A 24504-nucleotide genomic window follows, 5' to 3' on the forward strand; every position below is an offset into this window, starting at 1 on the left:
AGTGCCGCAGCACGCCACTTCAACAGTGACATGGTCTGCACTTCCACCACAGCCTTGTTAACTCGTTGAGCCATTTTTCACATCTGCTCAGAATTATCCAAATGTGTAATCACTTCCTTATGGGAATCACTCTATCACGATAGAGAGAGAGCGTATAAAATGCACTCTTAGGAGGAGACTGGCGAAAAGCTTAGTTTGTGTTGTAACTTTAATTAAAGAAAGCTGATTTGAGATACTCATCTCATTATGTGTGGCACAGGGAGGAGCTCCGAACAGGCGTGTAAGGGTCCGACAAGGTGATGTTTGGTTAATAAGGAGAGCGAGGACGCAGGCATTCCTCACACTCATTTGGAACAAGTTAGCCATACGTGTGAACCTTGCTTGAACTCCCGCTGTTCAGTCTCCACCTAGCCGGCTCTATACAGTTCATATACTGTATAAGAAACACAGAGGTATAATAAAATAAGGTCTGCAAAGGCGAGGCTGCTGGCTCGGAAAATGTAATACATTTTCCAAAGTACAACAGAGAACCGTATTTTACACGACCATAAAGACTACAGTGTGCACAACAAAGCTTTTTTGAAATGGTCCTTTCAAGAAACATCTTGAATCTGAGGGGTCAAAAAATGGGGTGAAAGACCAGAAAAGAAGATTTCTTTGTTTAACTGGAAACACTTTATTTATTTTTGATGTTTTTAAACAAGTTAATGGTTATAGAATGATGACATCTTTGGTGTTAGGATTGGTTCCCCATAAACCTTACTTGCACTGCACAGTTTCACCTGCAAACGCAGAAATCTCCTGAGAAAATGAAGTCAGGCTGGCAGCCCAGTACTATTTCCATCTGCTTCTACGTCTCCATTACATGAATGACTAAACTCGCATTTTGTCCTGCGTTGTTGGATGCTACACTGAGGAAAATGGAAAACAATCCAGTTGTCTCCAGTGGCGCCAAATAATAATACCACTTGGAAACGCTAGGGGCTGCAAGGTTGTCTGTTTCCACTTTATAATACTTCAGACCGCAAACATGAACAATTAGATCACTCATTTCCCAAGTGACAAAGTGTTTAATCTAGAGATATCCAAAGGAGTGGTGGGAGTCACAGAAGAACTTATGATAAATTACCCATGATCACAATGGTATCACAATTCGTGATTCTGCAATACTTGACACATTGCAATCATTTGGAGAATGGACAACACCAACTTCTGCCATTCAACAGACCATTTAGAGTCTCTATTTAAAAACAACAGGCTGAAGAATTATTCTTTACATCAATCTGTCCTGTTGCTAAACCGAATCAGTGTGCTGCTAAATCAGATCTGGATCTGAGGATATCATGTGATATGCAATAAGGTCATAACTTCTTCAACGTCATTTTATGAAAGCGATCTGTATGTGTGGCTGTATGTCTAACTTATACCTTTCAGTTTAAACTGACAATAAAATTGTTTCCTATAAAGGGCAAAAAGCAGGAATAATGAATGTATTCATTGACAGAAATTGACATGAACGTAGATGAAAAAATTATAAAAATGTGCTTTAAGTCTTTAGCCTCTTTAGCACACACACTGACTGCAACTTGTCCATGTCCATGTGTGCCATCATTACAACATAAAATAGCTCTAAATGGGCAGAAAGCAGAACATTTCTTTAAAGGAAGGACACAACTATGCCTCACTTTTAAATCTGTGTAAATTGAGTTTACAGAAGTTTACACACCACAAGTAGTCATGAAGTTGTGACTCTGGTAACATCAAACGTTTAGACAGCCTGTATGTTTGAATGAAAATATCAACATTTAGTACCATCATTTATCGATATCATATCGATAAGAAGGTGTAATACAGTATTTTCCTGTAGCGATATTTTATCCTACCGTTTATCCAAAGCCAAAAAGCTCGAGAATCTTACTCTTTCCTACATCACCCTGTACTCTACTCACACACAATGTGTGGTAACGGGGCTGGAAAACAACATATGTTATGTTGACATCCGAGTCTGGCGTCTGAGTTATGACTCACGGAGACAACTATAACTCAAACAGTGATCAAACACAGCCCAAAGGCCACTTGAAGAGGGCAGCTCTCACTTCCAAGAAGATCAGAGGTATCAGAGGGAGGAAAACACCAACGATGGAACAACTGTGGTAAAACTGAGAGGACAACTCAGTCTTATCAGGCCAAGGCGGGGAACGAGGAGACAGAGTGAGTGTTGCCTCCTTGTTGCAACACCGTCAACAGGCCTATCGGCTCTACAGAGACAACAACTCGGTGCGGTGACATCACACAAACAGGCGGACTCAGCTGGATGGGTGCAGGTGGGTGCTGGGGGTTGATCTGTGGCAGAGTGGGTGACATCCTGTCACTGCTCATTATAGTGTGAATTCTGTGTATCCTCAATAACACCTTCAGCTGGCACAGGCAGTACGAGCTGGTGATGTGACTCTGGAGATGGGTAGAAGAGAGGGTGCAAATGTAGTTTGATCAGTAAGGAACTGTTGGAAGACAATAAGGATGGTGGACAATGCGCTGCACAAAGACAGATGATCTCACACTTTGAGGCCGAGAAGTAACGAGGAACAAACAAGCAGAAAATACAAGGCACATGACAATGCCACGATGGCGACTCTTGTCTCCTCCGCATCTGGGGAAGTCCAACAGTGCTCCTTTATCCTCCCCACACAATATGCTAAGAAACCCGTTGTCTGTGTATCCTGGGGCTCTTATCACCCCACCGCAGAGCTCACCTGTCCGCTTCTGTTTAACGCAACAGAAAACCATTAAAGCACCTCTTTCTGTTCTACTGTCACATGGAATCACACTTTCACTGCAGCCAGTTTGTGAAACATTTGTTTATGCGAGGATGGCGTTGGTCGTGAGAGTTTAACGCCATGCCTGCTACTCTGAGTCGTGCATAAACAAGGTACCATGTCATAGCCAACCGCTGATCTCGTGTCTTTGATGATTCGCCTCAGACCGGCACAAACGCATTGCGATAATGCAACATTTTAAATGGTGTATAACTTGTCATGGCCGCCTACGATGTCCCCAAGATAAGGCAGCCTTTGGTTTAGTGTCAGTAGCCTCAGAGAGGGGTTTCATTACAGTTACACAAGGAGTAACTCTGTCGCTACAGGTTACACTAACACCTAAATGTGAGAGATCACAGATGAACAGATTTCCCTGAAGCATGCACGAATATGACTGAGACTAAATCAGTGAACGAACATTTTGGGAGAATTTGTCCCTGATGATATTTGCCACTCTGCTGAAATCCCTTCAAAGGTTTGACTGGAAAACAACCAGAAGGTTTTTTTTTTTTATATCAACTGGAGCATTTTTATTGATCAAATTAAAAAACTAAAACCTACTTTTAAGACTGTCAAACATAAACCTGTTTGTGTCCTGTCCAGTAAACATGAACCTAAAGAAGATATACAGTAGCAGTCAGTACAAGAAAAACAGATTATTTATATTGCAAGAAAATCTACAATTGTTAACAACAGCGGACACTGAGGGTACACTGAAACCTTTCATGTGTTTGGCTGTAAAGGAATACTGTGGGTTGCTGGCATCATTTCATTACAGTGGCCAGTGTTACAATCCATTTTACACGACCAAGAATGCTCTGTGTGTGTGTTGTACTAGTGTGAGTGTGTGTGTGTGTGTGGCATGTGATAGGACCAAAATGCTTGGGTATCACGCTCTGATGTGCATGCCAAATCCACTTGTCCTCTCACACAACCTACCAGTGTGGCTCTGCCGTTTCAGCTCTGCCAGCCGAGGTCTGGGGAGAGCAGCAGCACAGGAAGCAGGTCACGACCTCTAAAAGAAGAAATCACAATGTGATGTGCTGACTGAATGTGACCAAATATTACCTTTAACTAGCTACAGTTACCCCGTCTGCCCTCGCTGGCCTTCAATCATTTCATGGTGTAAATGATTTGCATTCTTAAAAAGAGTTTTTTTAGCATTTCACCTCCCTCTGCTACAAACAGAAATAGAGTTAGTGGTAAGACTTTATAATATGTATCATTAATAAACAGTAAATCTATAGTTAATCAGACTTTAATATTTCATTCTTAATAATGAATTAATTATAAAACATTTATTATGCAACTGATGTGTATAAACCTTTACAACTGCTTGACAAATGGTTAACAAAGCACTTCAGTGTTTATTAACAGTGTAAAAACTATTAACTGGAGTTTAACTATAATCTTACTGTGTCTAATCTAGACTGTGACAGTGGTGAAAGAAGTATTCAGCTCCTGTACTTTTAAAAAAAGTAATAAAACCCATTGTGTTATAATTCTCAATTACAAATAGAAGCCCTGAACTCACAATGTAGTTCAGAGGAATGACCAGCAAAATGCATAAAGCATAAAAATGACAAATTCAGCAGCTGATTGAGCTCATTAGTACATAGTGTATACGCATTTTGTCATAATCACTGATGAATAAACACTTAAGAAGCATTTTAAGACCAAATATTATTATTATTATTATTATTATTATTATTATATTATATCCATTTTATATGAAGGTCATGTGATTATTTTCTTTTTTATCTGAAATGTAACTGTAATCCTCTTTTCTATGTTGGTAGTGTTCTCAAAACGCACGATCTTGAATCTTCCTTTAATCGACACCGACATGGCAAGACATTGTGAATGCAACTTCACTGTCTGGGGGTTCAAATCACTATGCTCTCCTCACACATGTGCTCTACTCCATTAAGCTTATACCTGTCCCCCCTAAAACGGCAGGAAGGAACTAGTAGTAACTCTTTGGCATTGGGACATGAAATAGTATCTACCTTTGAACACATGAAATGCCAATACTAAAGTAAAGAACAAGTACCTCAAAACTTGAGTTTAAGTTCACATTTCTTAATTCAACTCTGACTTTAGTTACATGTGCCCCAGCTTTCTTTTTATATCTATTTGTCTTTGATTGAGCGCAATTTTTAACCTTCAACCAATGATCTGTCAGAATGTTGTTTAACTTAGTTAACTTCTCTACTGGCTCCAGTGGAGGAAACTTACCTGAGATGTGCCCTGTTACTTGTTAAAAATTTAAATGGTCCTTTAAAATGTAATTTAAACTGGCAGTAGTTCTGTTTTCTGCTGCAATGTATGTAGTAAATGTTGATTGCACAATGTAATGGATATAAGATAATTTAATCATCTGTGTCGTAAACCTCACTAACACTATACAATGTTTTTTTGCCATCCTGGAAAAGGAAGTTCAACTGGCAATCCATTTCTATTGTCGACTCAGTGATTGAATAAATACGTTTTGTCCTGTGGTGTTGTTGTTTGCAACTCTGAGGCAAACGGAAATGATCCAGTTGTCTGTGTGACAGCGATGGCATCCATAATACCACGTGCAACGCTAAGGGGGGAAGTTATTTGTTGCCACTTTAACAAGATGGGAAGCTCACATTATAAGCAGACAGGCACATTTGTTGTAGACGTGAAAATGTGGTGTCAAACGATTTCTTTTCATTTGGACAACTGGGATACATTTTTGGACAGCCTCCTGTTTCTTATGCTGAAGAAGAAATAAGGCATCAAAAGCAAATAAAAAGTTTACTTTAAAGCATTATTTTAATGAGTTCATCATGACTAACCCGCAAGCTTTCTATTTTTGAAACGTATCCTGATTTTTGAAGACTTATATCCAAGATAATGGATTTTGAATGCAAACTGAAACACAGTGTAGACCTAGTTGTTGCAGATGTTTGAAAAAAGGGAGAAAACAACAGTTTGCTTTAGTAATTTAACACTCTAACTACATAATTAGTGATGAATTAAAGATTTTTCTAAGTAACCAAATTAGTTATTTCAAATCAGATTTTGAGGACATTTGACATATGTGTTAAATGAAGTGGGCTGTGTATAACCCACAACATTCACTACTTTGTTGACTGTGGCAAAGTGACCACATGCCTCGCAATTCCAAAGAACACAACATTTCTGTACTAATCAGAAGCTGCGAGAGAAGTCAAATGTTAGGAAAAAAAGTGGCAGAAAAAGAAAAAGTCTCTTTGTTAATGAACATAAAAGTAATGCCTCCATTTTGCATGCTATCACAATTAGTCTCACCACAACCATCTGAAAGATCCTTCCAGAGAAGGGAGATCACTTGACCCCCCATCTGTGACCGAATCCTGTCTTTCCATTAGGTGCTCTCTGCAACCATAACGTCTATCTCCACTCGAGTTGGACACAGATGCTTAAGAAAGTGGAGGGCATCACAAAGAGCTCACAGACTAGAAGTCACACGGCGCCTGTGATTGAAAGGATCCATTATTCTGACTAACCGTGCTGAGGAATCTTACGCATATGTGGTTCCTTTCAAATAACAAACTTTTTTTTAAAAATGAAACACATAAACTACCAAGTGGTTGGAAAAACACACAAATTTGAATCTCAATAGGAATTCACATGTGCACCTTCTTTACACTGGATGTCAGTGAAGCAACATTTCTAGTCGGTATCTCCATGACTTTCTACTGAATACATGAAGATAAAAAATCTAAGAAGGATCACTCAGTTTAAAAAACCTACCCTGTTTAGCATTTATAAGAACTACACACACTTCATAAACAGTTTACCAAACTAAAACACAGTGGTAAGCAGATTTATGGCCTGTAAATGATTACTCAATATAGTTGTCATTAGATTTCCATTACTGTATGTTCATTATACTTGTTAAAATTACTGTGAACTCAGACAGTATCTGCTCAGGGTTACATTATAGTGTGTTGTAAACAATTTATAAACAGTTTTAAGCAAAGCTTATATATAGATACAAACTTCAAATCAATGTGGAAGTTTCCAGCAATAAAATATGCAAGAGAAGCTAATCTTGTTAATAAGGAGCTTTGGTTGTCACTTGGTCCAGATGAGCACATTGACTGATTTTTTTTTTTGCTGATGATTTGCCTTAGAAGATGCATTATCTGTTGCAGAAATGGTGGTCAGAAGTAAGAAGCATAAAATGGCAGGAGCCTTTAGAGAGGTTTGGTTGGCACAGCGGTTCAGTGGTTAAAAAAAGCTCTAGTACCGGCTGTGAATGTGATGTTTATATGTCCGTCTGTGGACAGATTTTGTCACTGTGATAGCATCACAACTATGCAAGATGCCGTCCTGAAACTTTACAGATGTGTAGTTGAGGTAAAAAAAAAACAAAAAAAACATCAAGGCTGAGTTTAAAGATGGGTGTGGTACGAGTGAGGGTGCTGGACCTACAGAGGTAGAATGTAGGAAAGGGGCCACTGGCTCCTCACTTTACGCCTCTGGCCCACATTAGTTTTAAGTTGCGGATCAGTGTTACCCAGTTTCTGGTATTGTTTCCACCATGTCTCTCTGTCTGTCTGACTGATTCTGTCATCACAATAGTATCACAACTGTGTAAGATGCAGTCCTGAAAATGTACAGGTAAAAATGGGCGTGGTCATACCCATGTGTACTGAACACTTGTGTAACAATGTAGTGATGACTACTGAGAGGTCATCAGAAGTAGTCATGGAAATGTAAACTTGTTTATGAGTGGTGTGGCTCATTCAAGAAACTGATATTCACTTGTGCTGTCTTGTTTTGGACAGAGAAAGGTCTCATGGCCTTCCTCGTTGCCCTCCCATTGTTCATGGGCTTATAATGGCTTCATTACATAGTTTAAAGGCATAAAGGCGAACACCACTCACCTATATGAATTAATGTCTACTATACGTCGTATATCTGTGTTGGGAAGTCCAAGGTGTCTTCTTACCGGCCATGTATAAGCTTCAAGGTGCTCCAAAGCGACTTCTTGTCTGAAAATAATTCAGCGGGCATTAGAAGATGAACGTTAAGGTTTTGCAAGATGTACTTTTGGACACCCCAACCCACATGCATGTACAACTGCATGTAAATATTAAAGTGTGATAATCCCTCTCATCTAACTCTTGACCAAAAAAAGTAATACACATCTTTCCAAAAAGAATTCTGTTTTCTGTCAGTGTGTTAAGGATGTAAATCATGACAGAAAGTGTGAACTTAAACGCACAACCATGCAGTTAGTTGATTAAAAAGGAAAGATCTATCACGTTATATTGTTATATCATAAAAAAAACATGGCAGAATATGATCTACAGGATTCATTTACATAGTCACTCATTTTGTATTCCATTTTGTGACACCACTCTTCTTTGACAAAATGAAACAGTAGATTGATGAATTGCGCTGGTGTCAAAGGAAGGAGATTGCTGTAGATTGTGGACGTACAAAGACAAAGACCATGACACTAAAATCCAGGGTTTGCATCCGGTCTGTGGTTAAGTTTCGGCAACAAAAGCACTTTGATTAAGGTTAGACAAAGATATTTTTAGTTTGTGAATCAGACACGACATTTATTCTGTAGGATTCACTTTGATTAATGTTTAACATTGTGATTTTGTTTATCTGCTAAAGTCAGTTATTGAAATTTAAAGGACCTATTTGTGAGAACAATTTATTTCTGAGTTCCATTCCAAACTTGTCAAAAAGTCACACTTTGGGATTGTAGGACGGGTCGGCTGCCATTCCAAATCTTCAGTTTTTGATAATTAGGAGTAAGACTTAAGAATCTTTTTATTTTTTTTTCTCAAACAGGACCTTTAACTTTTAGGATTCATGTACATACACATGAACTTTCCATTTTAAAGTTTTGCTGAGGGTCATGACAAAAAGTGAACATTCGTGTTAATGTGTATGACTCCCATAGATTACATTTCATCACTGTTTCACAAACAGCTTTTATGCTAGGTTGAATAAACCCATGACCTCAAACGATCTTAAATGTTGCTTTAATTCAGCTTACAGATGTAGCGAGAGGTATTAATAAGGACATGATGTAATAGCAAGCTCAGTGCTTAGACGATATTAGTGGAATCTTCTAATCTAATCAAATTAAATTCAGACATCTTTTACTATAATGTCTGGAGAAGCTCTCTTCGTTTAAAGCAGACTCGTCTTGTTTTTTCCAAGTAAAATATCTGGTCATCTGAGCGTCTCTAACTGAACTGTCACAGATGATTAGAGGAGGAACAACTCGTCTTGGTATCCCAAAGAGCATGGGGTCCTCACGAGAGACTGAGCCACAACTAGAATCAATGTCACCGTTCAGATAATCACGCATTGCCGATTCACCATGTAAGATGCATTTTGTTTGCTGCCTAGCTGTGTAAAGCCTCTATTCATTTTCAGATTTTTTCACAGAAAGAACGTGGTCAACCCCATAATGACACCCTCCTCGTGAAATTTCAGCCCTGGTGGTTGAGAAGCCAATGTTTTGTGTTGCGTTATTTGTCTGGTTGCTGACATGATTTCTGTGACAAACCAAACTGACAAAAATTCTAAAATCTTTTCTGAACTAATATCCTTGTAATCTTGTTATTCTTTTCAGTTAAAGATGTATGTGAGTGTTTTCAGTAATGTGTTACAATATGTCAATTAGATTTGTTCAAATTACAGCATTAGGTATCATCTTATTTTGGTAATTAAAGTATTCTGGCTTTAATATTTGTCATTATTAATTTGCAATAACATCAGAGCTGCTCTTCTGTAATAATGGTTTATCATTTAGATAAGTTAGACTAAATTAGAGACGAAACTATCTCTGTATTACTGGAAGCATTTCAAATACATTTTATAAAAGAGGGTTTTGCACAATTAAATGAAGTATTTTACTAAAGTTTTATGTCTCTTTTATCTTTTGGCAATCAGTTAAAAGTGTTAACTGGCTTTATTGATGAAGACACACAAGGGCAGGGGGATATTTCCAGAATCACGAACAAGAGCCCATCTCTTTTGTGTCTTCAGTGACCTCTTCTTGCAGAAAAAAACATGTGTTTGTCACACACACACACACACACACACACACACACACACACACAGAAAAACAAGCTTTACACAACAGGAGTGTGAAATCACCATGTTCCAATACTGGGGGGGTAGTTGGGCTCCCAGTGGGCAGAAATCTCTGTGCTCTCGGACGACATCAGGCAACGTAATGACCCCAGAATTCATGAGCGCTCTCAGGAAATCAGTGTTTCATCTCTGCTGGGGTCAACAGTGGGAACTGATTTGAAAATTCAATGCGTTGCTAAGGCACAACACAACACATGTAGAATAGAAATTACAGAAAGGAGAACGTGAAAGATGACATGACTGACAACACAGTTATAACCAGACAGCCTATAACCTCGAGTGACACTTACAAAGTCATAATTATAAATGTAAACGCTAGTTTTGTTGTTATTGTCATGCTTATGATACCATACTTGTCCTCGCTTTACCTTCACAAGAACTAGAAACTGGATCATGTTTTTGAAGCGTTGCACTGAGATACATTTGAGTACATTTACATATTCGCACATGTCAGGCATTTGGCTGCTTGTATAACCTATGAAGGCTACATATGAGATACATAAACACTATGTATTTGACCAATGAGAGTTAAGTGGAATAGCAAAAATTTTTAGCTATACTTCACCCTAATATGGCACTGAAATAATTGTTTACTTTATCATCAAGAGCAGTCCCTGACAGAAAAATTATTTGGATGAGAAAATTTTACATAACTTTTTTTACATTTCAATTGTTTCCCACTTTATACATCTAGTCTATGTTCTATTACATTTAAGTAAGTGTTTCCCAAATGGTGAGCTGTGAGGCAAGTCCATATGTGCCCCAGAATTTAGTTACATTGATTAATACCTTTAAATACAACCTAATGACTATGTTTTTAAGTTACCATATCTTTTCATTGTACATGTTCATTTCCTAATACAGAGGCAAATCTTAAGCCCTAAAAATTCCTTTTAAAACCTTACAGGGCACCAAAAATAAATGTGTACAGAATGATGGAATAACATGCTTTTGAGGGTATTTTGCATGGATATGAATACAGATGTAACTTGAGATTTTAACTTGCCCTTTTGTGTTTGAAAACCACTGATTTAAGGTAACACTGTATGTTTTATAAATACTGTACCTTTTAACATACTTCATTTGCCTGATAGCTACTGGTTGAATGTTTGACATACAAAACATAACAAACATAATCTGTTTATAAAATATGATATGTACAACACAACACAACAGTATAAAAAGTAGTTTGACTGAGCTCGACCTTTACCTTCTGCTTATTTAATGTTAACAGACTTTAATGTTATACCAGCCTTAAACTGTTGAAAGGGCCAACACTGTATCATGTGTCGGCCTACTCTTACTTTTTAAGTACATTTGCTGGTAATAGTACAATGCTTTTACTTAAAACTTGAAATACATAACTTTTACGGGTAAAATATTATTTCAAAGTGTGTTATGATAACTTTAGCCTATTAAGGGATAATTTCAAGGGCGACGTAAATTATTTTAAGTATTTCAACGTGTCAGAAAAATACTTCAGCTGTAACGTCGAAGCTCACATTAGAAACGTACCTTTTCCAGAGTAGCAAAGAGTCACATAAGCCTTCAGTTTTCTGTGGTACATTGGAGAGCAGTGCAGCAGCGCCATCTTGTGTCAAGGGGCTGGAAAGACGCTGGAGCAGCTACGTCACTTCCTGTTTAAACATGGCGGCGCACTGTTAAATGTCACATTACCTCTGCTGCTGAAAACATACAGTTATTTACCTTTTTACTCTATTATATGACCAGCAATTAAAAGGGCGACATCTGGGGAGATTTTGCGTTGCTTCGGTCAAGGTATTTTTTCATATGTTTTATTTGCATTTTTTTTTTTAAAACCACACGTTGTCTTCATGCAGGAGAGGCTCCGTACTATTAATGTTAGCTGTTAGCAACATCTCTGTAGCTACACTCCTAACATTAAAGGACATTTTCAGGGTTATTGGGTGTCTAGTCAACTTGATGTTGCTGATACATAAAGTTACTAATATACACTTGTGTGACTTTTGTCTTGTTGCAGGATTATCCAGACAGCATACAACATGGTTCATTTATGTGAGTATACAGTGTGAAAGCGTGACAAGTGAATGTAATATCACATCTATTTAAGAATTGCATTCAGTAAAAGCAACCAGGGCAGTTTACGCACACAATAGTCACTGTAAAGTTTATCTGTTCGGGATGTGTGGTGCATAATAACAGAATGCTGCCTCTCCATGTTTAGTTTTGACTCAAGGGACTGAAAGCAGACCTGTACCTGACGACCACAAAGGTCTGGATAGTTCATAATGTAGCAGCAAATCAGAAATGTATTTTGGCCCCAAACTAACCAAATCAGTGCTTGACAACCCAACAGCAGGAATAAGGAAAAATATATCCCAAAACTCTTAAAGGTTAAGTGAAACCAAAATGAAAATTCAGTCATGAGCTACTCACCCTCATGACAATTAAAAGTCATGTGTAGTTTCTTAGTCCACACAACATTTCTGGATCTTCACGGCTAAACAGCGATGCAACATTTTCCCTAAAAGCTGAAGTAGATTGATACTTGATTTGAAATATCAAAAAATAAATAAAAATAGCATAAAATGGATCAAAGCACCTCGTTCACCATTATCCAAGTGTCAGGAAGCCCTGAGATTCCAGATTAATTTGTTAAAGCTCTGAAGCTTTTGAGCTCAAAGTGTTAGCGTGCATCATGTCTGATGTGTCTGCAAAAAGCTTGTCACAAGTGTCAAGGGTGTAAATAAAGTCTTTTCAAATTATTTTTGTATCTTTGGGGTTCAGTAGACTTGGATTATGCTGAACAAGCTGATTCCATTCGATATTTTTCTTTTCTTAATGGTTTCAAACAAGTTCCCATCTCCTTCAGTTCGTTAGATTAGATTAGATTAGATTAGATTAGATTAGATGGACTTTATTTATCCCACAATGCGGAAATTCACTTGTTAGGACAGCTAAACAGGAAAAAAAAAGTCAGACAAATACACATAGTATGCAAGTTGAATAGAAAATAAATAGAAAAAAAAGATATTTACAAAAAAGTGAGTGGAAAGTTATTAGGACAAAAATTAAGAGAATGTGGCAATGCTGTTTTGCTGTGAAGCTGGATGATGAAACTTGGATGAAACCCAAAGTACCATCAGTATGGGGGTAGTAGATTCTTACTAAGGTTTAAATTTTTGATGAACATTTATATTGTAACGCATTTTATGTTGATTAATTTTCTGTAACTATCCATTGACAAAATGTTGACAAATTATCAAGTACACTCAGCTTCCAAATTTTTAGATACTCCCACTGAAAAACTATACAATTCTTTGTGAAGGTTATGATATTTAGTTTTGTTTGTACTGTTTTAAAGAGGCACTGATTTACCTCTATTGCTAGTTTTTAGATGTTTTTAGATGTCTCTGACACCCTGTTTATGTCAAAAATAAGACGAAATAGTGGAACATTTATGGAACACTTCTAACAGAAACTTAACTTTATAAAAAAGGATTCAGACTGCATTTGTCATAGTTAGGTATATACACTAGTTACACTGTACTTGTACCACTTTCATGGAGCAGATTTCAGTAGTATTTCACAATAAAAGAGAAAAACAATGGACACAATTTAACTCTATACCAAAGCAAGTTGTGGCCGTTTCACTATTTCTCCTCCCTTCACTGTTTTTCCATTCATCTTGTTCAAGGAAGTTACTTTGTTTGAAGCAGGAGGAAGTCAGAGATGTGGTAAACAGAGTTGCTAAGTACGATGTTAATCATTGGTGTACACAAGATTTTATGATGTGCAATATGTCTACAGGAAATAACTTGCATATTGTAGTAAATCCCCTTTTGACAATACAGTCTTTATGTGGAATGTGGGTTACCCTTCTCTCACTGATGCAGTGAGGTGACCATGCTTACTGTGCTTATTCTCCTTCTGCAGCATCACTCCTGCTGAAAAAGTACCATGGGGGTTATGTTGTCATCCGATTGGCTCTTGCAGGCCACAAACAAGCAAACAGACCCTTTTATCGCATTGTGGCAGCTTACAACAAAAGGGCCAGAGATGGTAAATACATAGAGCAGCTGGGTACCTACGACCCACTCCCGAACATCTACAACGAGAAACTCGTCAGCTTCAATTTTGACCGAATCAAGCACTGGATCGGCTGTGGGGCTCACCCGACAAAGCCAGTGGCCAAACTTCTAGGTGTGTATTTATCACATTAGCATGTTCGTTAAGATGGCTCAATATTGCTTCAGTCCATTGTGGGCTTGTCCTTAGAATATTGCTGCTCGATAGTGATTTGTTTAATCAAGGAGGTATGTCTGTAACTTTTATGAGCACCAACGCCTTTTAGGCAATATTCAGCTTGAGAAATACTTATCTGTGCTGACTTTTCTTTGGAAGGTCGAGTTCTTTCTTTTTATTATCTTCAGCCGTAAAGGTGACTTATGTAAATTATTGATGTGTTAACTGTGTCCCCAAGCACGTCAACCATGACCTCCGGTTTAAAGCATTGTACGGACACAGATAAAATTAGCCTTTCATGATAATAACAAGTGTCTGTATTACAAAGTTGGTTCTCCAAAGAGATATCCGCAACAAGGAATCCAAATTATCTTAAAAGTTATGATGCATCAGCTTCCAAAAAATGTCAGCATCTCTAGGCAACGTCGATGCCATTGTTTGTTGGAAAAGATTGTAGTGAAAGACATGGTCTTCCTTTCTCCACTTTCTGTTTCAACAGGGATTGCTGGATTTTTCCCTCTGCACCCCATGACAATAACAGAGGCAGAGCGTCAAAGAGCCAAAGCAATGCTGACAGAAACAGCAACAGGAACAGAGGATGGTCAAGAGGAGGCAAAGAAGGAGGCTGAAGTGTGAGAATTAAAGCTGGGAACTGTGTGTGACTGTCCAGAACAAAAGGATGTCACAGTCATGTGGATACACAAGCAATTGATTTGTGTCCTTACTTGTTGGGTGGACTGGAGGAAGCAACATCAAATATGGCATATTGTAGTCGTAGTTGCTTTACTAGCAGCTCTGAACAACTCATATTTAAACTGAGTCTTATTTGAACTTCAGGTTTTGATTTTGAGAGTGGAATGCCATAACAGGCAGTTGTCTGCATTTACTGTTTTGTTTGATTTAAATAAAGTATTTCATTATTATTGCATTTGTCTGATGTTAAGCTGCAGTTTTTTTTCTTTTATTCTTTGTGCAACTCTGACCTTTTTACAGGCGATCTACCCAAGAATGTCAAGAAGTGAATTTGTTTTGTTTCTTTTCAACCTCACTAGTGAACCTTGGAATCATTCCTCCTTCTGTGGTGTGCGTTGGTTCTTTTTTTGGCCTGCATGTATTTGAATGTGGACACATGAATCAATAGTGAACGTCAGTGATGTCGAACACAAGAAAAGAAAGAAATCAGAAGTGGGTGGGTTTGTTGATACAATGATTGGCAAGTTTTACAACATCTTGTACCTTTTTGGACAAGCATTCTCCACCCTTAGTTATACTGTGTGTTTTGGAAACCTTTGTAAATCACTATTTCCTCACAGAAGGCACATAATGGTCGACAGTTTTAGAATACCATAAACTGTTTAAAAGGGTAACAGCCTTGTGATATTTGTTCTCATTACAGGATCAAGATTTATAGACTAAATTCCTCTTTTTATCAGCTCTAACTTGTGATAATGACCAACAAAATTAATTTAACTTCTAAAGCGTCGTCACACCACTTCATTCTTTGGTTTAAAACCTAAAGCAGTAAATGTCTTCTTGAACAACTGACTGTACAAACAAGTATGTGCATGTTGTCTTTGTCAAACCTAGTGCAGAGAAAGCACAGATACACTGCACATTTAGTTCTATATTTAGTGTTTTGTGGTCCCTGTTCACTAAAAGATTAGCTCTGGTGATCAATACAAAAAGGTTCTATAAATCATTTAACAAAGTACCACAAACACTTACTGATGATGAGCTTTCATCAGTATTTATATAAACTGCTGTTTGGTTTGTGTGTGCATGGTTTTCCTACATGCTATAGTGGAGAATGGGCTAAAATCAGCAACTTTTTACGTTTTGCTGTTTTATTTCAAAATGAAAATATAATTTGTTTCAAGTAATGCTACAGTAAATACACCTCTGGCTGTGTCCCCACGGAAATTATAAGAAGTTATCTATGATGTTTTCAGAACAATGATTAATCAGAAAACTAATTGCCTCAAGGTGGGAGTAAAATGAGCCCTCTAGGTGTAAACAGCCGCCATTAAAGACTGGTATAAAAAATGACATAAAATAAAATAATTTTGAGAATTGTTTAAAACTTTACTGATACCATCAAAGATTAACTCAACTTTTTTAAAGAAAAAGTGTATGTTTGTGTGTTCCTGGTAAACATGCTAACTTAACATTTTCAGTAAAGATTAAACTAATCTTTGTGTGTATGACAGAAGGAATGTATGTATGTTTAAAAGTGCTTTTGTGTACAATACATTTGTGTGTGGTTTAAACTTACCATTAGTCAACAATTAGGTCAATCTAATTATTCTAAGATTGTAACAGTCATCAAATATTATGTGCACACCACATTTTACCATTTTACTCTACAACCTCCATCTTGACAAAACTGTGTAGTGTATGACTTTGTTTTGTAGATTAAGGTGACTTAAAGTAACATGATATAATGTCACAAACTAATTAATTTATTTTATTTGATATACAAGATAAATAAACTTTAAAAACATGGTAAATTTACATGGCATGAAAAGATATATTTTTTCTTTTGGCTGTTGTTTGCGCACCACTGTTTCCATGTGCTCCATGAATTGATTTATCTTAAACATATTTCCTTAATTTGTGGTGAAATGACTACCTTCATTTATGGTTAACTAGATGCAGGGGATCAACTCATTAAACCCACTGGCTTGACTTCCTCCATTCCTCCCCACGTACCTTTGAACAGGTCACCATTATCATAAAGCGATAAAAGCATTTATCATAAAGCGATAAAAAGACTGATTCGAGCCAAGACACACTAAACAACACCCATACAACATATGAAAGTGGAGCAGAAAGAATTAATTAACTTAAAATAGTTCCCCCGGTTGACATTGCTTCATTTCCTTGAGGATTGTGGAATAAAAGTCAATTTGATTCTTGAACATGTTGAGTTACTGAGCTTTCCCATACACCTGGGATCATGAAGCAGCAGGGCACTGATGAAACATTTTGGACACACTCAGGATAGTTACAGGCTATATGAAATGTATTTCAAGAACATAATGAGTAAAATTGTAGATTAAAAAAATTACCTGAGTACTAAAAACTCTGTTATGAATTAAATGCATTTAAGCATAACACAGTGAGAAGGAAATATTCTCTTATTTGCATGGCATTTCATAACATTGTATATTCTTATGGCAAACAAAGGTGTGGAAAGCTTTACCCAAAACCTCTTGTGGCTTCAAGATCAAGAGAAATATTTGTGTTTAACCTCGTCACACGTCCCTTTTTACCTGGTGCTATTGAGACTGTAGCTGTATTTGAATTCCTGTTAAACACTATTTATGGCTTGTCTATACAATTCATAAGACTGTATTGTCAATAAGTTGCTCAATATAACGTCACATATGTCACAGTCATATGACCTTCATGTCCAGTTAGGTCACAACAAGTAAATATTGGATTGAAAAGAATGTCAACAACCTAACAAACACAATTGAAATATAACAATGTATTAAGTGGTAATTAAATTCTATTACTACATTTTTAGTTTCTATTTTTGTATTAATTATTGAATATCATTAAGGTATATGAATATTTCCAGCACTTACTGTATAAAAATTGTCAGCAAATGCATGATGTTTTATGACGCTGGGTAAGTATTTTCTTACGAGAATCCCAGTCACCCAAACCCCACTTCACCCACTCACGCCTTAGTCTTTGTTGACTCTAACATCGCTCTGATCTTTACCTTTGTAAACAAGCATGTACAGGGTGTGAGTGCACTTTCAGGGAACTTCATAAATTGCTGCAGTGCCAGGCCACAATACTTAAAAAGTTTGCCTAGGGAGGGCACAACAGCTGTAACAAGCTCAGTTTAGTAGTTGGTCATTGATGACACATTGAGTCAAATAATACAGGTACTGATAGTTAAATGTTTATATGGCCTACAACTGCCAACGGCATCAAACTTAACTGCCAATTCAGAGACTGACATCAGCGGAATTCATTGGAAGTTTACTGCAAGATTGAAAATTGTAGGGCAGCTAAATTCTTGTTCTTCACCATACTGTATCCATGACCAAAACACAGTGCTGCAGTTGAAGTATTTCAGCTTTATAACTTTTGGAATGCATGGGAAAATGAAAAAACTGGATTATTTGGGAACCTTTAATTGGAGACGGCTACTCACCGTTGTTTTAATCCTTACCCTTGTTGTCATCGTGCTCATTGCAGTTTGTGTGTTCTTTACACAAAAAAGAGGTAAGTCTGTGATTTCCTAGATTGTTTATTGCATAGCCAAGTGAGCCTCAATAATAATACGGAATGTAATCCTCTTAACACTTATTATTTCTATGTTGCCATTAAGGTTTGACATTATTAATTTTAGTCCCGACAATCTGATAAGAAAGCAATGTAGAAAGTCAAAGTACAATGACTGCTAATCGCTGTTAACTTGCACCCTAATCTTCATACAATGTAATGTTGGTGTGATTTTGTTTTGTCATCAAGTAATAATTAAAATGTGTGTTTTATTGTGTCTTTTTAAAGAAGCTTATTCCAAAACATGTGAAAGATACAAACCATTGCTTATCTGTTGGATGACCTTTTAAACACATATTCGTACATATTCGATAGTAAAGTTTTTCAGTAAGTTACATTTTTTTAATAACCACGCATCATCTCAGGCTTGGACTTTTATTTCTTTTCATGATGCAACCTGAATTCCCTGGAAGCAGTATAGTTCACATAAAAGGAAAATTACAAATACTGGCTGTAGCTTGACTGGCATATTCAGTTATAACTGAAGAAACTAAATCATAAAATACAAACATTACACTATCACATATGTGCTTTAAATAAGTATAATATAGCCCGTTTAATGTTGGAGGTAGGGAATTTTATTGTATGTGACGATAATAATTGTTATATCAAATCTCTTGTTTGAGTATAGAAGTCAGGCTCCACACTGCTGAACAGGAAAACAGATAACACAGACGCAAAACTTGATTAAATCACAATACTATCCTATTTTTTATTTATTTGCAGACTGAACTGAGTAAGACTCTTGAGACGTTTCCAAGTTATAGATTTAAATAAACACATCCAAGAGACTGTTTAATTCATTGTAGCTTGATAGTTAAATTGTGATGGAATTTGCTCTGAGGTCTACTGACAAATACTTTATCATACAAAAATGTTGTCATATTCAACAGGAAATCATGAACCAAAACAGGATCAACATGATGAAACATGGTGGAAAACACAGACAACAGACAACCAGGAAAGAAAAAATCTTTCAAATATAAACATGACAGTTAATGAATTGTCAGAGGTTTTGGAAATGAGATTAGCATTTGATAATATCTCAACTAAGTCCTCAACTGAGATAACAAAATCAGTAATCTCAAAAGGAGGGGAGCCAACACTCACCACTGACGCATCAACACCTTTCAGTTCCATCATAAAGGTGAGAGATATGTCAGATAAAACAATGGAAGGTGGGGAATCGCCTGGTACATCCTCTAAATCCTCAATGACAACTCAAGTCACTGACACATCTCCAGAGCACAGAACTGAAACAACATATACAATTACCAAGACCACACAGCTTCCATCACTGAGCCAAGAACCATCTACAACAGGCAGATCCTCACCCACAGAGGCACGATTTACATCTACTGCGATGTGGAAATCTTCGGGAGAATTCGACACAACACTGTCAACCTCAACATTCAGTACAGGTGGACCTCCAAGAACATCCAGCAGTGTTCAAACCACAACTCTTATTGCCTCCAGAAATGCTGAGGTATCAGTCAGTCCATCTTCTGCTTCACCATCAATAACATCTCATGTCACTAAAACATCTCCTGAACACCATACTGAAACAACAGAAACAATAAGCAAAACCACTCAGCGTCAATCGTCTAGCCAGGAACCATCAACAACAATGATATCCTCACCCACAGAGGCGCAACTTACAACTTCTACAACGGCGACAACCACAGGAGAGTCTGAGTCAACGTTGTCAACATCAACAGTCACCACAAGTCCACCGATAGCAACCTCCAGCAGTGATCAAACAACAACTGTCATTACCTCCACAGTCACAGGGTTATCAGCCAGTCCATCTTCTGCATCACCCTCAATAACATCTCATGTCACTCAGACATCTCCTGAACACCCAACTGAAACAACAGAAACAGTAACCAAGACCACTCAGTTTCAATTGACTAGCCAGGAGCAATATACAACAATGATGTCCTCACCCACAGAAGCAAAGACTACAACGTCTGGAATGTTGACAACGACAGGAGAGTCAGAGTTAACATTGTCAACCTCAACAGTCACCACAAGTGGACCTCCAAGAACCTCCAGCAGTGATCAAACAACAACTGTTATTTCCACCACAAATGCTGAGGTTTCAGCCAGTCCATCTTCTTCTTCACCCTCAATAACTTCTCATGTCACTCAAACATCTCCTGAACACCCAACGGAAACAACACTAACGAGCCCCCTTACCACTCAGCTTCCATTAACTAGCCAAGAACCATCTTCAACAACAATGTCCTCACCCACAGAGGCAAAGTTTACAACGTCTGCAATGGTGACAATGACAGGAGAGTCCGAGTCAACATTGTCAACCTCAACAGTCACCACAAGTGGACCTATAGCAACCTCCAGCAGTGATCAAACAACAACTGTTATTACCTCCACAGTCACTAAGTTATCAGCCAGTCCACCTTCTGCATCACCGTCAATAACATCTCATGTCAGTCAGACATCTCCTGAACACCCAACTGAAACAACAGAAACAGTAACCAAGACCACTCAGCTTCGATCGACTAGCCAGGAACAATCAACAACAATGATGTCCTCACCCACACAGGCGCAACTTACAACATCTACAATGGCGACAACCACAGGAGAGTCCAAGTCAACCTTGCCAACATCAACAGTCACCACAAGTCAACCTATACCAACCTCTGACAGTGATCAAACGACAACTGTTATTACCTCAACAAATGCTGAAGTACCAGCCAGTCCAACTTCTGCATCACCTTCGATAACATCTCATGTCACTCAGACATCTCCTGAACACCATACTGAAACAACAGAAACAATAAACAAGACCACTCAGCGTCAATCGTCTAGCCAGGAACCATCAACAACAATGATATCCTCACCCACAGAGGCGCAACTTACAACTTCTACAACGACGACAACCACAGGAGAGTCTGAGTCAACCTTGTCAACATCAACAGTCAGCACAAGTCGACCTATAGCAACCTCCAGCAGTGATCAAACAACAACTGTCATTACCTCCACAGTCACAGGGTTATCAGCCAGTCCATCTTCTGCTTCACCCTCAATAACATCTCATGTCACTCAGACATCTGCTGAACACCCAACTGAAACAACAGAAACAGTAACCAAGACCACTCAGTTTCAATTGACTAGCCAGGAGCAATCAACAACGATGATTTCCTCACCCACAGAGGCAAAGTCTAAAACGTCTGCAATGTTGACAACGACAGGAGAGTCAGAATCAACATTGTCAACCTCAACAGTCACCACAAGTGGACCTCCAAGAACCTCCAGCAGTGATCAAACAACAACTGTTATTTCCACCACAAATGCTGAGGTTTCAGCCAGTCCATCTTCTTCTTCACCTTCAATAACTTCTCATGTCACTCAAACATCACCTGAACACCAAACTGAAACAACAGCAACAAGCCCCCTGACAACTCAGCTTCCATCAACAAGCCAGGAACCATCAACACCAAGAATCTCTTCACCCACAGAGGCAAAATTTACAACGTCTGCAATGGTGACAACGACAGGAGAGTCAGAGTCAACATTGTCAACCTCAACAGTCACCACAAGTGGACCTATAGCAACCTCCAGCAGTGATCAAACAACAACTGTTATAACCTCCACAGTCGCGGAGTTATCAGCCAGTCCACCTTCTGCATCACCTTCAATAACATCTCATGTCAGTCAGACATCTCCTGAACACCCAACTGAAACAACAGAAACAGTAACCAAGACCACTCAGCTTCAATCGACTAGCCAGGAACAATCAACAACAATGATGTCCTCACCCACACAGGTGCAGTTAACATCTTCTGCAATGGTGACAACGACAGGAGAGTCAGAGTCAACATTGTCAACCTCAACAGTCACCACAATTGGACCTCCAAGAACCTCCAGCAGTGATCAAACAACAACTGTTATTTCCTCCACAAGTGCTGAAGTATCAAATAGTCCACCTTCTGCTTCACCCTCAATAACTTCTCATGTCATTCAAACATCACCTGAACACCAAACTGAAACAACAGCAACAAGCCCCCTAACAAGTCAGATTCCATCAACTAGCCAAGAACCATCTACACCAAAAATCTCCTCACCCACAGAGGCGCAACTTACAACTTCTACAATCGCGACAACCACAGGAGAGTCCGAGTCATCCTTGCCAACATCAACAGCCACCACAAGTCAACCTATACCAACCTCTAACAGTGATCAAACAACAACTGTTATTTCCTCCACAAATGCTGAGGTATCAGGCAGTCCATCTTCTGCATCACCCTTAGTAACATCTCATGTCAGTCAGACATCTCCTGAACACCCAACTGAAACAACAGAAACAGTGACCAAGACCACTCAGCTTCAATCGACTAGCCACGAACCATCAACAACAATGATGTCCTCACCCACACAGGCGCAAAGTTTACAACGTCTGCAATGGTGACAACGACACGAGAGTCAGAGTCAACATTGTCAACCTCAACAGTCACCACAAGTGGACCTATAGCAACCTCCAGCAGTGATCAAACAACAACTGTTATTACCTCCACAGTCGCGGAGTTATCAGCCAGTCCACCTTCTGCATCACCCTCAATAACATCTCATGTCAGTCAGACATCTCCTGAACACCCAACTGAAACAACAGAAACAGTAACCAAGACCACTCAGCTTCAATCGACTAGCCAGGAACAATCAACAACAATGATGTCCTCACCCACACAGGTGCAGTTAACATCTTCTGCAATGGTGACAACGACAGGAGAGTCAGAGTCAACATTGTCAACCTCAACAGTCACCACAATTGGACCTCCAAGAACCTCCAGCAGTGATCAAACAACAACTGTTATTTCCTCCACAAGTGCTGAAGTATCAAATAGTCCACCTTCTGCTTCACCCTCAATAACTTCTCATGTCATTCAAACATCACCTGAACACCAAACTGAAACAACAGCAACAAGCCCCCTAACAACTCAGCTTCCATCAACAAGCCAGGAACCATCAACACCAAGAATCTCTTCACCCACAGAGGCAAATTTACAACGTCTGCAATGGTGACAACGACAGGAGAGTCAGAGTCAACATTGTCAACCTCAACAGTCACCACAAGTGGACCTATAGCAACCTCCAGCAGTGATCAAACAACAACTGTTATAACCTCCACAGTCGCGGAGTTATCAGCCAGTCCACCTTCTGCATCACCTTCAATAACATCTCATGTCAGTCAGACATCTCCTGAACACCCAACTGAAACAACAGAAACAGTAACCAAGACCACTCAGCTTCAATCGACTAGCCAGGAACAATCAACAACAATGATGTCCTCACCCACACAGGTGCAGTTAACATCTTCTGCGATGGTGACAACGACAGGAGAGTCAGAGTCAACATTGTCAACCTCAACAGTCACCACAATTGGACCTCCAAGAACCTCCAGCAGTGATCAAACAACAACTGTTATTTCCTCCACAAGTGCTGAAGTATCAAATAGTCCACCTTCTGCTTCACCCTCAATAACTTCTCATGTCATTCAAACATCACCTGAACACCAAACTGAAACAACAGCAACAAGCCCCCTAACAAGTCAGATTCCATCAACTAGCCAAGAACCATCTACACCAAAAATCTCCTCACCCACAGAGGCGCAACTTACAACTTCTACAATCGCGACAACCACAGGAGAGTCCGAGTCATCCTTGCCAACATCAACAGCCACCACAAGTCAACCTATACCAACCTCTAACAGTGATCAAACAACAACTGTTATTTCCTCCACAAATGCTGAGGTATCAGGCAGTCCGCCTTCTGCATCACCCTTAGTAACATCTCATGTCAGTCAAACATCTCCTGAACACCCAACTGAAACAACAGAAACAGTGACCAAGACCACTCAGCTTCAATCGACTAGCCACGAACCATCAACAACAATGATGTCCTCACCCACACAGGCGCAGTTAACATCTTCTGCAATAGTGACAACAACAGGAGAGTCTGAGTCAACATTGTCAACCTCAACAGTCCCCACAAG

General features: G+C 38.7%; 2 protein-coding genes and 1 long non-coding RNA gene across 3 annotated transcripts; 2 read left to right on the top strand and 1 right to left on the bottom strand.

Annotated features, from left to right (window-relative positions):
- Positions 1-1295: 1295 nt before the first annotated feature.
- LOC115584073 (uncharacterized) lies at positions 1296-11564 on the bottom strand. The gene is made up of 5 exons (XR_003984481.1): positions 11478-11564; positions 9966-10094; positions 7721-7828; positions 3756-3831; positions 1296-2451 (listed from the first exon to the last, which is right to left on the bottom strand). It is a non-coding gene; the product is annotated as an uncharacterized LOC115584073 (long non-coding RNA).
- A 14-nt stretch (positions 11565-11578) lies between these two features.
- mrps16 (mitochondrial ribosomal protein S16) lies at positions 11579-15117 on the top strand. The gene is made up of 4 exons (XM_030421468.1): positions 11579-11741; positions 11965-11999; positions 13881-14147; positions 14689-15117. The coding sequence occupies exons 2-4, from the start codon at positions 11987-11989 to the stop codon at positions 14823-14825; spliced, it is 417 nt and encodes a 138-aa protein (XP_030277328.1). The 5' UTR covers positions 11579-11741; positions 11965-11986; the 3' UTR covers positions 14826-15117.
- Positions 15118-16337: 1220 nt separating this feature from the next.
- Positions 16338-23308, top strand: LOC115582886 (mucin-2-like). Its single transcript, XM_030419112.1, has 4 exons — positions 16338-18431; positions 19385-22919; positions 23032-23084; positions 23202-23308. Exons 1-4 carry the CDS (start codon positions 18299-18301, stop codon positions 23306-23308), a joined length of 3828 nt encoding a protein of 1275 aa, XP_030274972.1. The 5' UTR covers positions 16338-18298.
- Positions 23309-24504: the final 1196 nt, after the last annotated feature.

Source organism: Sparus aurata, chromosome 6, assembly GCF_900880675.1.
Source record: "Sparus aurata chromosome 6, fSpaAur1.1, whole genome shotgun sequence".
In the NCBI taxonomy this organism is placed as follows: domain Eukaryota; kingdom Metazoa; phylum Chordata; class Actinopteri; order Spariformes; family Sparidae; genus Sparus; species Sparus aurata.

Coding starts and splice junctions, on each gene's coding strand:
- LOC115582886 (XM_030419112.1), top strand. CDS start 18,299: ATGCATGGGAAAATGAAAAAACTGGATTATTTGGGAACCTTTAATTGG. Junction 22,920..23,031: donor AGTTTACAACGTCTGCAATG/GTGACAACGACA, acceptor TTACCTCCACAG/TCGCGGAGTTATCAGCCAGT. Junction 23,085..23,201: donor CACCCTCAATAACATCTCAT/GTCAGTCAGACA, acceptor TCACCCACACAG/GTGCAGTTAACATCTTCTGC.
- mrps16 (XM_030421468.1), top strand. Junction 14,148..14,688: donor GCCAGTGGCCAAACTTCTAG/GTGTGTATTTAT, acceptor CTGTTTCAACAG/GGATTGCTGGATTTTTCCCT.